Below are 14,736 nucleotides of genomic sequence, written 5' to 3' on the forward strand. Positions count from 1 at the left end.
ACATGTTTATCATCACAGGTGTGTATGAAATCCGGCCAAGCATTAACTTTTCCTTTGGGGTCCATTAATACTCGCATGGATAAACATACACACTCACAAACTTTTAATATTTCTTATGAGTAATCTCCATAAAAAGAGGTCACTTTTGTGACTTTCTTATTTTAATTGACTCATTTAAAATATTAAACAATTGTATAAAAATACAATCCATAGCCAAAATTTGAAAACACACTAATAATTTTACTTTTCTTTAGCCTAAAATTCATTCTTAATAAAAGAATGATGACATGTCTTCAACTGAAATGTCTGAATGTGTTTGATTCCAAACCATCAAATATATTCCAAAACTTAAAGATCTTCTAAACAAAGTTTTGGATTCAAAAACAGAACTGAATGTATATACATACAAACTGGCATAAATTGAGTGAGCATATACATACAAAAACTACTGAATTTTCATGATATTTAAATTGCACTTGTTGAAACCAAACCATCATATATAATGCGTGAAACCAAAAAAGCATATATAATTTCTGTCGCTGTCTGTACTTGTTGAAACCAATAACAACAATTACGCATATCAACGAAATTAAAGTTACATATAGCATATATAATATGTGAAATCAAAACACATATATACTAATTCCGTTGAAACTGAAAACACAAATTCTCACAGCCACAGTACTGATAACCACGCATGTTACATGAATCTGAATTGATAAATTGCATATTAATTCATAGTCATTCAATGAAACTGAATCGAGTACATGCAATCCGAAGAACTGAACTTACAAATCATTAAAAAAAACCCAATAATCCCAAAATGCAAATTCTCATGAAACTGTACAATGAATATAATTCCCAATATCACAAAATTGGAACCCTAATCTCAAGAAATACCAAATTTCATGCATGAATCAAGTATGGGTGGCTCTGATACCACTTGTAGTTTTTCTAATAAATAAGGATTTGTTCCTAACCACATGCTTTTCTACCCATATAGAAAATAGGAGCATAATCCTAAACCACACTTGATTAACCCATACCCGAAAAACATGATGAAGATCTAGAGCGGAAGCGTACCTGAATGAGCCATGGGAATCGCTGAAGGATCTGGGGTTGTGATCTTCCAATTGTAGATCACCCTTAGGGTTTCCTGATGTTCTCCTCTGATGGGGATGAGGAGAAACTTTTTACGTTGTTACGTTGTTGTGTCTACAATTGGGGACCATAACCCTATAAGTAACTGCATCAGTTACAATTCTGTTTTCAATATTTCTAATTTGGCCCCTCATCAAATTAGAATATTGCCTTATGGTATCCGCACAATACCTTTTCATAACACATATGCCCTTAGCCATAAGATCAATATTAAATAGACCACTTTAGTTTTGGCTAATTAAATAATGGCCCTAACACAATTAAAAGTTACATTTGTGACCAAAAATTCTAACACTCGAAACTCTTCCTTGTTCCCCATGGCTCTTTTGTTTTTTATTCCCATTTTCTATATTTTCTTTACATTTAACATCGCAAATTATTCCAAGGGCTACATGTCTTGTGAGACCTTCGATTGTCGTAATATTTCAAAAACAAACTTAGCTATCCGTTCTTGAATGGAAACCAATCCGAGGAATGCGGTCAATCCTCATTTAAACTTAATTGTGATAAAGATCACATGACCATTTTCATAAATCTCATAAATTCTTCGTCTAGGTAATGTTCGAGTGTCTGACTTTTCCCCATTTGAAAATGCATATGCTAGAGTGGGTGCAGGCAAATGCATTATTGTCGATTGACCGCTAACAACTTGAGAATTCAGGGAAGACCATGGTCCTGTAGAAGGGTTGCACAAAAAACAAGTCTGTTGCCCCCCTTACTGGACACGTTGAATCAGGACTAAGCCGTTCTTCGAAGCCAGAACCTTTCCGTGTTTAGTGATGGAGTTTAGAAAACAATAAGGAACTCCAGATAAAGACCTTCGCTAAGGAAAGCAAAAGAGATCAACTTCAGCGTTGTACCGTAGCAGATAATTTGCTTTAACAAAGAAGTATGCAGTGTCTTGAAGTAACTTACGTTGAGCTTCTCTTTTGCAGAAATCTAGTTCCTTAGTAAGTTGAATTTTTTAGAAACCCGTTTGAAACTGCACAACACATTTGCGGGCAGCCAGGAAAGATTATTGCGGTAATCATCATCGCTAAACATCATGTTGTGGAGACAAAGAAGAGACATAACAAATTTGGAATTTAGTATTAATTAGAGGAGCTTTGAAATTTGCCAAGCGTCATGTTGCTTTATTTTGTGGCTGTCTGTTTTGCTGGGCTATTCATGAATAATTGACTATTTCCAACTGGCATGTTAGCTCCAAGTCGTTAATAGCATCAAAGGCTTCTTCATTACGATGAGTTTCTGTTTTTGCCAATTCATTTTATGCCAATGATTAGGATAATTCAACACGTTTGTAAACTTTTAAACATGTGATAGCATGAACTTCAATTTTATTTAATCATCCATTAAACTTATATGTATTCGAAAGTTTAGGTGGTTCAAAACCGGATATATAAATTTCATGGGAATTTTTTTATACATTTTTCTAAATTAATAAAATAATGTAAAACTGAGAGGTAATATGATCAATTGAAATTTGAAAGATTCAAACTCTTGCATGCCTCTTGATATCGCTAAAAGAATGACAATCCACTATTTGTCCCTTGCTTCACGAGAAACCAATTGTGGCCTTGCTTGCCCTGTTTTGTTGCACCCTGTGTTGGGTAATAGAGTAGCATAAATGGTATCACATAACTAAAATTAGAGATTTAAGAGTGGGAATCGACACACAATATTTAAATGAAAAATCATCAATATATAAAGGAAAAACCACAGGCTACAATAGAAAGATATTTTACTAAATGGAAGAAGTTACAACAACTTTCTCTAAGTAGGAGAGCACTCACTAAGAGCACTCACTATTTATTCTCTAGATACTAAACTAAAGGAGGCAGCATGTGTTTTTCTGGGATGATGGAAAAACTAAACTATTAGGTCTCCTTTAATAATACCATTACGTACTAAAAATAGTTTGAGTAATTTTCTCTGCATCACAAAACCAACCAATGTTTTATGTTTCTTTTCTCTACGGTGGTTGTCAACCCAGGATTGAAGGGTGGCAACGGGGTTGTTCATTGAGCGGTGGATGTTGGGGCGCCACTCTATGCCGAGGCCAAAGATGAAGGGGCGGTTGTTGCCGTGGGATTGGTGGCGGGTTGTTTCACAGATCCAGGACTCTACGTCGGATGGTTTTGAGGTGAATAGGGTGTGGATGGTGTGGGTGCGAGTTGACGGTGACCGCATACTCCTCGTAGCCATTGGGGTTGTAGTTTTGCTGCATGGTTTGTAATTTTGGTTATATAAGATTAACGAGATGGCATACCTATTTATAGTGTAAAAACAAACATTTTATGGGTTAAATATTATTAGAAAAATATTATTAATTACAGTTTAATTATGTTGATTAAGGTAGGTTTAAACAAATGCTCAGATGATCATGTATCTTCTATTACAAAAAATATAATGATTTATCTTTCTCATTTCCAAAGTTTTCAGAATTATCTTCTTCCACACATCCCCTTTATCTTCACACGTCCCCTTCAACGACAAAAATCCAAAATCCCCATCAACAAAAAATAATCCAAATCTCCATCATCTTCTTCATCTACACACATCCCATTAAAACCCAACAAAATCCATTCCCCATCATCTTCTTCATCTTCAACCACAAAACCAAGAAACAAAATCATGTTGGTCAATTAAACACATCGCATGGCACACCAAACTCTGTCTCATATCATCTTCAAAACCCAACAACAACAAACCCCAAAACCCTTCAAAGTTCCCCAAAACCCAAACCCAAAAAACAACAAACCCAACCAGATCTACAACGTGAAGAGAAAAGGTTAACTAAAACTAACATTTTTTAACTTTTGTTTCTTTTTTATGTATACAAAAATGAAATTCCTACTTGAATCACACATAAAAAAACCTTGAAACCCTACATGTATGATCAAATACCATCAATTCAATATCTCATTCATTTTATGTCGTTGTTCGTTTGCATCGCTTAATGCCTTAATGGTTGATAAGATTAGTCGTGTTTTTTCTTTCTTACATAGTGTACAAATCTCCATTTCTCCTAAATCCATATTAGTTTTGACAATAATTTTTTTTAATGTATTGCTAGTTTAAGACCTTTAACCTCTACTACACTCAGATTAAAATTACAAGAGTAATTTAATAAAGCAAAAAATATATTGACAATTTCTCTAGTACCTGATATAAAAGTTTAAGGTGTTCCTTACTTATTGCTTTAATTTGCTATATTTTCCCCATAACAAACTTTTTTAATTTACAATATCATTCTTTATATTCTAAAGTGAACTAAGGGATATCATACCCTCACAATTTCATTGTATCAAAAAATACCCTCACAATTTCAATTCTTTGAGGCTTAATTGCACTTTTGGTCCCCCAACTATTGCCTTTTTGCGAAAATCGTCACCAAACTTCAAAATTAGCAAAAAAATGTCCTCCAACTATACCTGTTGTTGCACTTTTGGTCTGCCGTTTGCCTTCCGTGAGAAAACTAACGTGAGAAGCTGATGTGGTTCCCTCACGCGCGTCACACGTGACTTTCTTCAAAGAGCTTGATGACTGGACAAGTCACATGTTTCTCATGTAACTCTGAAAGGCTCCAACGATCATCTCCCTCCTCCATCGTCTTCTTCACCATGGAATCCTTTTAGAGTCACGTGAGAAGCATTTGACTTGTCCAGTCATCAAGCACTCTGAAGAAAGTCACGTGAGACACACGTGAGAGAGCCACATCAGCTTCTCACGTTAGTTTTCTCACGGAAGGCAAACGACAGACCAAAAGTGCAACAACATGTATAGTTGGAGGACTTTTTTGCTAATTTTGAAGTTTGGGGACAATTTTTGCAGGAAGGCAACAGTTGGGGGACCAAAAGTGCAATTAAGTCATTCTTTAATATAACGTATCGCATCACCCTCCACGTTCTTAAGATTGGGATTTTGAATCAGATCCCAAAACATGTGAATTTCCATCGTGAATTTCCGCTCAAATTCACGCTTTTTAGTTCTAACTAGTATTTTTGACCCGTGCAATGCACGGGGAACTCATTTATGTTTATTGTATGTATTTTTATAAAATATGTATTTTTTTTTCAAAGATTTTTTTGTATCAGCATTTATAAATTTGTAAGTTTTATGGGGTAATGATTGTTTTTGTGTTGTTTGTCTACCTTTATGTAAATGTTGCATTTATGCGTTAGTTTTTTAAATGTTTTACTTGAATATGAGAGTAAAAATTCATGAGGGATGTCCCCGCCTAAATTCATCAACTATCTGTTTACCTATCGTTCTGTCCCATATGCCTAATAAGCATGAAGTTTTCTTCTATATCATCTAAAGATTGTGGACATAAAATGAGAATTTATGAGGACCCATTCACATAAATATTTCATCTAGAATTATGAATTTGACAATTATGATGGGTTAAATATGTTTGTGGTTCTTAACATATACTCCCTCTGTTCCTATTTATCTGTCCAGGAAGAGAAGGTTCACACAAATTAAGGAAAGTAATTAATTGTGTTGATTTTCATAAAAGTATTATTTGTTTTCCTATATAACCCTTTAGAATGTATTTTATCTTTCTTCATTTATTGTTTTTGTAAGGGCATTTCTTGGAAAAACATCAATTAATGCTCTCTTGAAATTCTAAGTGGACAGATATATAGGAACACAATTTTTTCTTCAAAATGGACAGTTAATAAGGAACGGAGGGAGTACACCATAATCTGAAATAGTCCTTGAAAACTTAAATCCTCTTTTTTAATCCCTGACAAATATTGTTCGATATAAAAAAAAGCTCTCGTGATGTTATAATGCTTATTTGACATTTTCATTTATTAATTATTGATCCATGTAGGAGTCCACATGGACTTTTCACTTTTGTTTTGATTCTACAAATTTTTTCCATCAAATCTAGTCCTTCTCCCCTTAATTCAGTTGTTCTTCAATGTTCTTCATCTTATTGAATAATCTTCATCTTCATCACTCACATCAAACTTAAAAACTCATAATCCTAACTCCAACATTAACAAACTCATATCTAAATTCATCTTCTTCCTATCATAAATCTTAGAGAAATCATCCAAACTCAACAAACCCATTAACACATAGCAAACTCATGAACCCAGAAATCTATAATCTCAAAAATCTTTTGAAGATGACATTGAAAAAATCATAAACTCATAAACACTGAAAAATACATGAAAATGACATTTTGAAGATTTGATGAAGTTGTATATAAACCCAAAAATCTTTTCAAAGTGTTGAATAATCAACATATGAGGATTCACTCCAAATCTTGTAGCACAACATCAATATACATGTTCTTCTTTTCGTGCTTTTCATTTTCCTTTAATTCATCCTTTTGAAGTAATTGTTCAATAACATCTAAAAGAAAATTACTTTTAAAATAAACAATGTATAAAAATATGGACCACATAGGGTTGTTATTGTCAAAGAACTAACCCATCAGATATTGGTCATTTTGGTCATTTACAGTTGTTTGAATTGCATGAACTAATACAAAATCACAATTTTTTGAAGGAATAATGTCACATGTAACTTCTTAAATTTTTGTGATGTCCATAAAAGTAATCTTGTATTTGTGTTTTGTGACTCTAAATTCTTTGAAGATCTTTGAACCATAAAATTATGAATGACATCAACTTTTCCTTTCGAAAATTGTTGATGCCATTTGAATACAGTTAATGGTACCATGGATCTTCGATTGTTGTTTTGCTAACAAAAGAATATTCAATTGAAAAATGCATGTTTGATTTGTTCACTTTTTTTTTATAAAAATAAGTAGTATGGATCTGGAACCATGGAAATGAAAAATAATAAACAAATTAGAATATCTGTTCATCGATTAATAGCGATTCAAAACTACTAAAAATTTGAGGTTTTTTAAAATTCATTGTTTCCCACAAATGAAGTCCATGAACTTTAATATACCATTTGAACTTTCCCCCTTTTTTATTTTTTTTCGCACGAAAACCTTTCTTTGAACAAAGGATCTCTTGCCCAATCATCAGACCATTTGTTCTTGATTTAGTAACACGACCCATACAAAAACTAAAGCCTTTGTAATTAGCATACCTTGTGTAGAAATTCTTTGCATCTTCAATTGATGCAAACTCCATTCCTTCATAGGGCTCTGAAGGTGGTCCGCTATTGAGATGATCCACTTTGGGAGTATGATGCAAGGGAAGTCGTACTAGGATTGCAAGCGCAAATCCTAAAAGAAAAGGTTTCTGGAATCCACCAGAAAGTAAGGGTTAGCAAGCACTGAACCCTAAAAAGATAACTCTGGAACCACCAGAAAGTCTGGAATCCACCAGTAAAGAGAGAAAAATCTCAATTTGATTATCAATAATAAACTAAATAGGTTATGCCTTACAAGTGCTTAAATAGAAAAATAGGAAACCCCTAATGAAACAAAAAAAATTATATTCTAAAAATGAAAGATCAAAAAAAAACCTAATTCTAAAATAACAAATCTTAATAAATTGATTCTAACTTAACTAAAAACATAATAGATCCTAAACATATTTAAAAATACCAAAAAAAAAAATCCTAATTAATTGCTCCTGCATCAGACTCCTGTTTTTCTGAAGAACTCGACTCTGAGTTCTCATCACGATAAAGGACCTCAACTGTCTCAAATACCAGGATCAAAAGACTTCCAATTAAAACCAAAGAGAGTGAGTGTTGAATATCTAATAAAAACACATGGAAAAGAGTGTGCAGACTCATGTTTAGAAACACTAGCGTCCATCTTGTTGATGTCAGGATCAAATTGTTTTCGCCGAATACCATGAAAATGAAAGAGTGTGTTTCCTGGACGAACAAGCAGTGATTGAAACAACTTTCAGTGGCATGAATTAATTGTCTGAACTGCGAGTTAGACAAGTTGGATTCCACTTCCTCTTGCTCTGGCATATTACCAAACATATGGGGTGCAAACTTGGGAACAAGGACAAATCGAACCTGAGGCACAACCATAAGTGTTGGATTGTAAGGTGTGACTACTGCCTCGATGCCCAAATTGACAGAGGTGTCTACCTTAGATATAACATGGGGTGCAACCTCTGAGATGTCGTCATATCTAGATAGAAGAGAATTGTGTGTTGGTGTTCTCTCGCTGCACAAATCATCCATCAACGTTTTTGCCTTATCCTCCAGGCCAAAAACAGAGGATGGCGCAAATGAAATTTGAGAATTTGATTCCGAAGAAGTTGCTTGCACAGGTCTGGCAGATAGACATATATTTGATGTGCGTTTTAGTAGGGGTTGCGGCAAAAAAATTGGATCTGCAGTCGGTGATATGTTGGGGTGAAGATTGATTAGGTTGGGTGTAGAAGGTTGGTGGTGTGGAGTTTCAGTGGTGTTAAAGGTTGGGTACTGAACTTGGTAATAAGGATGAGATATGGATGGTGAAGGTAAGGATTGGGAATGTAAGTATATAGCGAAACGATTGTTGTTGTTGTCGCGCGGAAAGCTATGTGGTTTCCCTCTCCTGTCTCGTCGCCGGTTACCGTTGTTGGTATTGTTGAAATGCGCCGATATAGCCGTCGTGAACGTCGCCATTTGTTGCGTCATAGCAGTGAGGGCCGCGTTAAAAGCCGCGGTAACATCCTTCAAGTCTGCTTTGGTCACTGGTTGATCTTCCATGGTTGATCAAGCTAAGAAAAGAGACAGGAGAAAGTCTGCTCTGATACCACTTGATGCAGCGGAAGTCGTACTAGGATTGCAAGCGCAAATCCTAAAAGAAAAGGTTTCTGGAATCCACCAGAAAGTAAGGGTTAGCAAGCACTGAGCCCTAAAAAGATAACTCTGGAATCCACCAGTAAAGAGAGAAAAATCTCAAATTTGATTATCAATAATAAACTGAATAGGTTATGCCTTACAAGTGCTTAAATAGAAAAATAGGAAACCCCTAATGAAACTAAAAAAATTATATTCTAAAAATAAAATATTCTAATCTGAAAATAAAAAGATCCTAATTCTAAAATAACAAAAATAAGAAATCTTAATAAATTGATCCTAACTTAACTAAAAACATAATAGATCCTAAACATATTTAAAAAACTAAAAAAATATAACAAAATCCTAATTAATTGCTACTGCATCAAAGTACTTCCATTCTTATTGTCACAGTTAACCATTATGGAATCTTCTTTATCATCTGCAATTTTAATTTCTATAAACAATATTAAAATATAATCACATGTCAAAAATTTATCAGAGAATCAAAGTGCTAAAAGATTGAGCAGTGTGAATACAGACCTGGATTAGTCATGAGAGAATCTTCAGCTGAACAATTGTTAAAAAGAAATGCCCCATTTTCTAACAAACATTTTAACTAAAGTTAGATAACAACAACAATGACAGGTTCAGATTTATGTGTTATAATGAATTTTCAGCGGAAGGAATTGAGTGGTTAAAAGAAGTACCTGTGTTAGAGATGAGAGAATCATTTGTCAAAGAAACATCAATGAGATTGAGGCCTTGATCATCACCCTTTCTCAAAGAATCATCAGTATTTGAGATAAACATGTTTATGGTTGTATCAGTTAAAGAGTGAAGAGACAAATATCAAACTGTTAGCTTGCTTTTCATAGACGAATTAGCAACCTCTCAAACTAAGACACATGTCATGAAGTCATGAACCCAAATGTCTAATCTCAGAAACGATGAAAGCTGAAAATAAAACCAACAAATACAGTGTCATTATTCATGAATCCAAAGGCAATTTCATATTTCTATGATGAAAAAAAATGGCATCTTCTAAATCTGGTACCTAGTATCATTCCCCCCTTATATAATCATGTTTCGTTCTTTGAATCCATCAACAAAATGAAATTTTTCAATTTAAAACGTGTTCGTGAACGTAGCAGTGGTGCAAAATGAAATTGTTCAATCCGAAACTTGTTCGTTGGTATCTGCAAGAGTAGTTGTTTGTGGACGTAGCAGTGGAGGAAACCGTAGACGGCGTGGGGAGAAAATGGAACCAGGTTTTCACCGTGATGTTTTCATCGTGGCCCCTTTTTTTCACTTTTTTAATTGAAGAAAATTGTTTTAAAATGTAATCTAACGTGGCAAAAAGCATGAATGCTATTGGATGTCTGTGTAAAGGGGTTTTACACTGTCAGTGTATCCTTATTAAACTCTAAGAAAATAAACATGTAATAACCTATAGAAAATAATAGTTTCGAGAGATCAAAAGGTACCTTCACATCGGTCAGATTAGGGTGGATCACCGGTGCACTAGGATATTTTAGCAACAATGATATATACACACTTCATTTCCATCTATTTTTATTTCTATCTCTCTGCTCTTATCATCTATCACATCTTATATTTTCTCTCTCTTACTTTTTCTTTTCTTCCTATCTCTCTCATCCCTAACCTCTTTCCACCTCATCTTTGAGGTGTGAAGGAACAATTATTCTATTTTTAACAATCTAAAACAATGTTTTCTCCCCTCTCCCTCCCACCGTCATCCCAGCCAACCACCGGTCCACCGCCACTCCATCTTCTTGTTCTCCAACTGCCGCCTCACTGCCATCAAGTTTCAATCATATCTGCATAAACGGAGCACAACCACCCCAACTCACTCAACGCAATCTCTATGACTGCCAGAGCCATGAACTTCACCCCTTTCACCAGCTACCAGTGGACCTTGACCTCGAACCCAAGCCTCCATCTAACTGAACCACTCAGTTGCGGCCTCAACCAGCCACTTCCCATTACCACCGTGCTAGAAACCTATGTCACACCACTATCCAAATTCCAGAGACGAATCACTAGCTTTCTCGATCTCTGGCTGCCTTATCCCCCTCACAAGATCTCTATTGTTTCCAGGTCATGTAATTAGCTTCTTGAATTGCTAGAAGCCCCGGTGACACCCTGTGCTCGTCGCCGTGGATGCCGGCATTAGAGGGTGGAGCGCTTGGAACCGGAAGGTGGAGGGAGGGAGAGATGGGGGCAAGTAGGAGGGAATAAGGGTTTGTCAGTTTACATTTTGCTCTTTTATCATCCATCCTATCCTAACCATCTAATTAAAAAATATTCAATAATTTTCAGAATCCAATGGTGATTAATCAGGTGCACAAGTGGAAGAAAATATCAATGAACCCTAGTCAGACTCGTTCAGATGTTATCTCGAATGAGATATGAAGTTAAAAAAGAACCTAGAAGCCATCGGTCAACCTTTATCATGTTTGGATTGACTTATTTTTATTGAATCAATTTTGACACTCAAAAGTTACTCAAGAACTTTCTCTTTGGAATTGATTTTAATTCTGAAATCAATTATAGAAGAAATTTCAAACATGTATTTTGCACTAAATGACATATTTGAGAAACTCAATTAAAATATTTAAAGGGTTAAATTTGTTTTTGGACCCTGTAAAATAGGCTCGCTCTAATTTTAGTTTCTCGTCGGAGTAAAATTTGGAAAATGCATGCATATAGGAAAATACCCACTTTTGATCCTAGTAGGAAAATGTGCTCTGGCGGACCTTGCCATGTGTGCGGTGGAGATGATGTGGCAGCTCACGTATATTAATGAGTGTCCAAAATCAAATTTTTTTTCACTGTGGTTTTGTTAAACATATTATGTAAATAATTAAGGAAATACAAATTAACCAAGAACAGTGACTAAAATAAAATAAAGTAAAAAAACCTTAAATTTTCAATCTTCATTATATTCTTCATCTTTATCATCATGTTCTTCATCTTCCTTCTTCTCCATCCCACTTTTTATTTCATCAAAATAAAACTCCAAAACCCCAGCAAACAAGCACCAACAATTAAAATTTTATCCAAAAATTCAAACTTGCTCAAACCCAGAATGTGTGGTTAAATCAAACTATCTAGTTATATGAGCAATGAAAGATTTCATTTCCTCATGAGAGACTCCACCTTCATCCATGGACCTATGGATGGCTTCTTTAAGGCTCATTGCTTTCTCTCGCATCTCATCTCCTTCCTTTGTTTCCATCAGCCTTCTCACCGCATTCGCAATAACTGAAGCAGTCACCAAATCATCTCTCTTTGCCCAGTCCCTCACTGCCAAACCAACCTTCAGCTCTTCAGTTATCAAAACTGTATTTCTTGGCTGATCAGAGTGAATAGGCCATGCTGCTATTGGCACCCCCATGGACATGCTCTCAAACAAGGAGTTCCATCCACAGTGACTCATAAACCCTCCTGTTGAAGGGTGGTCTAGAATTTCCAATTGGGGTGCCCAGTCTCTCACAACTAGCCCCACCCCTTCAGTTCTCTTTTCAAAACCATTTTCAAGGTCATGTTTTCTCACTTCAGTCTCATCAAAGATGTCACATTTATCGGCATCCCTCAGCACCCAGATGAATTTTTGCTTGCTTTGTTCCAATCCTTTTGCAATCTCTTCAATTTGTTCCTCTGTGAATGTTGTTGTTGACCCAAAAGACACATAGATAACTGATTTTGGCTCTTGTCTATCAAGCCACTCCATGGTAAAGTGTCTTCCCTTTGAATTTGAGTTTTTAATGGTCAAGGGGTGGAAGGGCCCAAGTGCCCATTGCTTCTTCTTGCTGCCAATGAGGCTCTCCATAAACTCCATGTAAGGACCTTCAATTGCTCTGGCTGTGTTGTAGATGTATCCCTCACTGAATTCAATGAACTCACTCTGTTCAGTAATGAAATCTAGAAACTGGGTGTTGAAGCATCCTTCAAGAGATGGAACTTCTGGTATATTTGAGTTGTTTTCTAGTGGCGGTTTTCCCATGTTCTCCCAAAAGGTGAAGAAGGGAAAGGAACAGTTGCTGAGAAATGTGTAACTCTCAACATTTGGGATTTTCTTGCCATCTTGTACCACTGACCCCATTAGGAAGTCATGGATCACTATGACCCTTTTAGCCACAGATGAAAGGGAAATGACAAGTTCTGCTAGAGGTTCACGAAGATGTGAAGAGGCCTCTATGCAAGGAACCGCATGATCTGGGAATTTGGTTTCACCGGTGTTGGGTTTTGGAGGAGGGGAAGCAAAGTGAGGAACTTTGAAGTCATGGAAATAGATGGTGCTTGAAATGGAGTTTAAGTCCCAACCTTGGACACGAAGTGTGGCCTGGCGGTTATGTGTGGCAGTGCCAACATAGTGGATTGGGATGTTGTTGTTGCTGTGTGATAGGATTAGGCGTGACAAGTGAAGGAGCTGGTTGAGATGGCTTTGTGCAGGGTAAGGTACCATAACCACCACCACTTGGGATGGTTGATCAATGGTGTTGCTACTGCTATGGCTTTTGCTATCGGTTTGGTAATTGGATAAAGCCATTGGTGAACTTTGTGGCTAGAATTCAGTGTTAAACTTTGGAACTGGATTGGGTGAGTATTACTAGCTAGTGCCTTGGATATTTATAGAAGATGAATATCTTTGGTGTCTTCAATTCAAGTGGTACATGGATATACCATGAGCAGCAGATAAACTGATACATGTTCGAGTCCTTATGAATATAATTGCATTAAATATTTGGTAGAGAGAATTTTGCTGTATATAAAAGTTCTAATTTTTTTTTTTTGAACGGGAATAAAAGTTCCAACTTGAAAATGAAAAAAAGGAACATGAATAATTTAGTTAAGTAAGGTGTGAGGTTCAAATTTTGTATATATATATAAAATAAAATAAAAACAGTTGAGAAACTCGAATTGGAAGCCATTTGTTGAACATTTCGTGGATAGAATCCATTGTTGAACTTGGAACTGTATTTTGGCAACTAGTACGTAACTTTTCTATAGAAAATGAATATTGTTGTTGTAAAGTGATAGAAAAATGCAGAATACGATCGCTTCATAAGTCCAATATATTTCATTTTGCACAAGGTATGCTGGAGAATCTCGAGTTTGAATTTTAAATTTCTCTCTTTGGCCTTTTATGCAAGGATAACGTGTGAAAAATAATGGAACAACAAAATAATAAATCATACATTTTTCTTAATCATAGATATAGCCAATAAATCTGATAGAACACTAAAGCCCGATAGTAGGAGGGAGAGGCTACCACCAAATTGCATGTTACAGTACATTTCACCTAGTTCAAAAAAAAAAAAACCTAGTTTAATTGATAAAAATAAATAGTATTCGGTAAATGAATTCATTTCACTAGGGTCTAACGTAATGTAATGTGATTGAGTTCATGTATTATATGTTAGGGCAGTGACGGATTCAGAAATTTTATTTAGTGAGGGCAATAAATACATATAAATTTGTATACAAAAAAAAATACATATATTAATAGAAGTGAGGACATTTTTTACCAAAAAGGACACAAGTGAGCACATTTTTACCAAATGGACCATAAAAAACAACTTATTTTTACTATTCAAGTGAGGACATTTAACAATGTGTGACACAAGTGAAAGCATTTAGCAATGTGGAACATAAGTGAAGACATTTTTTATCAAATAAGCCATAAAAAATCACATATTTTTACTACTCAATTTTTTTTTCTAATGTATTTTCCAAAATTAAGTGAGGGCAAGTGCCCTCATACCCAACCACTTGCATCCGTCACTGTGTTAGGGAATTGTTATTGTCACCACCCAC

The 14,736-nt window shown here is 35.3% G+C and overlaps 1 protein-coding gene across 1 annotated transcript; it reads right to left on the minus strand.

Annotated features, from left to right (window-relative positions):
- Positions 1–11,753: 11,753 nt before the first annotated feature.
- On the minus strand, positions 11,754–13,658 carry LOC130733122 (zeatin O-glucosyltransferase-like). Its single transcript, XM_057585201.1, has one exon. It carries the CDS (start codon positions 13,466–13,468, stop codon positions 12,023–12,025), a length of 1,446 nt encoding a protein of 481 aa, XP_057441184.1. The 5' UTR covers positions 13,469–13,658; the 3' UTR covers positions 11,754–12,022.
- Positions 13,659–14,736: the final 1,078 nt, after the last annotated feature.

The sequence above is a fragment of the Lotus japonicus genome, chromosome 1, assembly GCF_012489685.1.
Source record: "Lotus japonicus ecotype B-129 chromosome 1, LjGifu_v1.2".
Classification (NCBI taxonomy): Eukaryota; Viridiplantae; Streptophyta; class Magnoliopsida; order Fabales; family Fabaceae; genus Lotus; species Lotus japonicus.

Bases quoted from the DNA above. Each gene is read 5' to 3' on its own strand.
- LOC130733122 (XM_057585201.1), bottom strand. From the start codon at position 13,468: ATGGCTTTATCCAATTACCAAACCGATAGCAAAAGCCATAGCAGTAGC.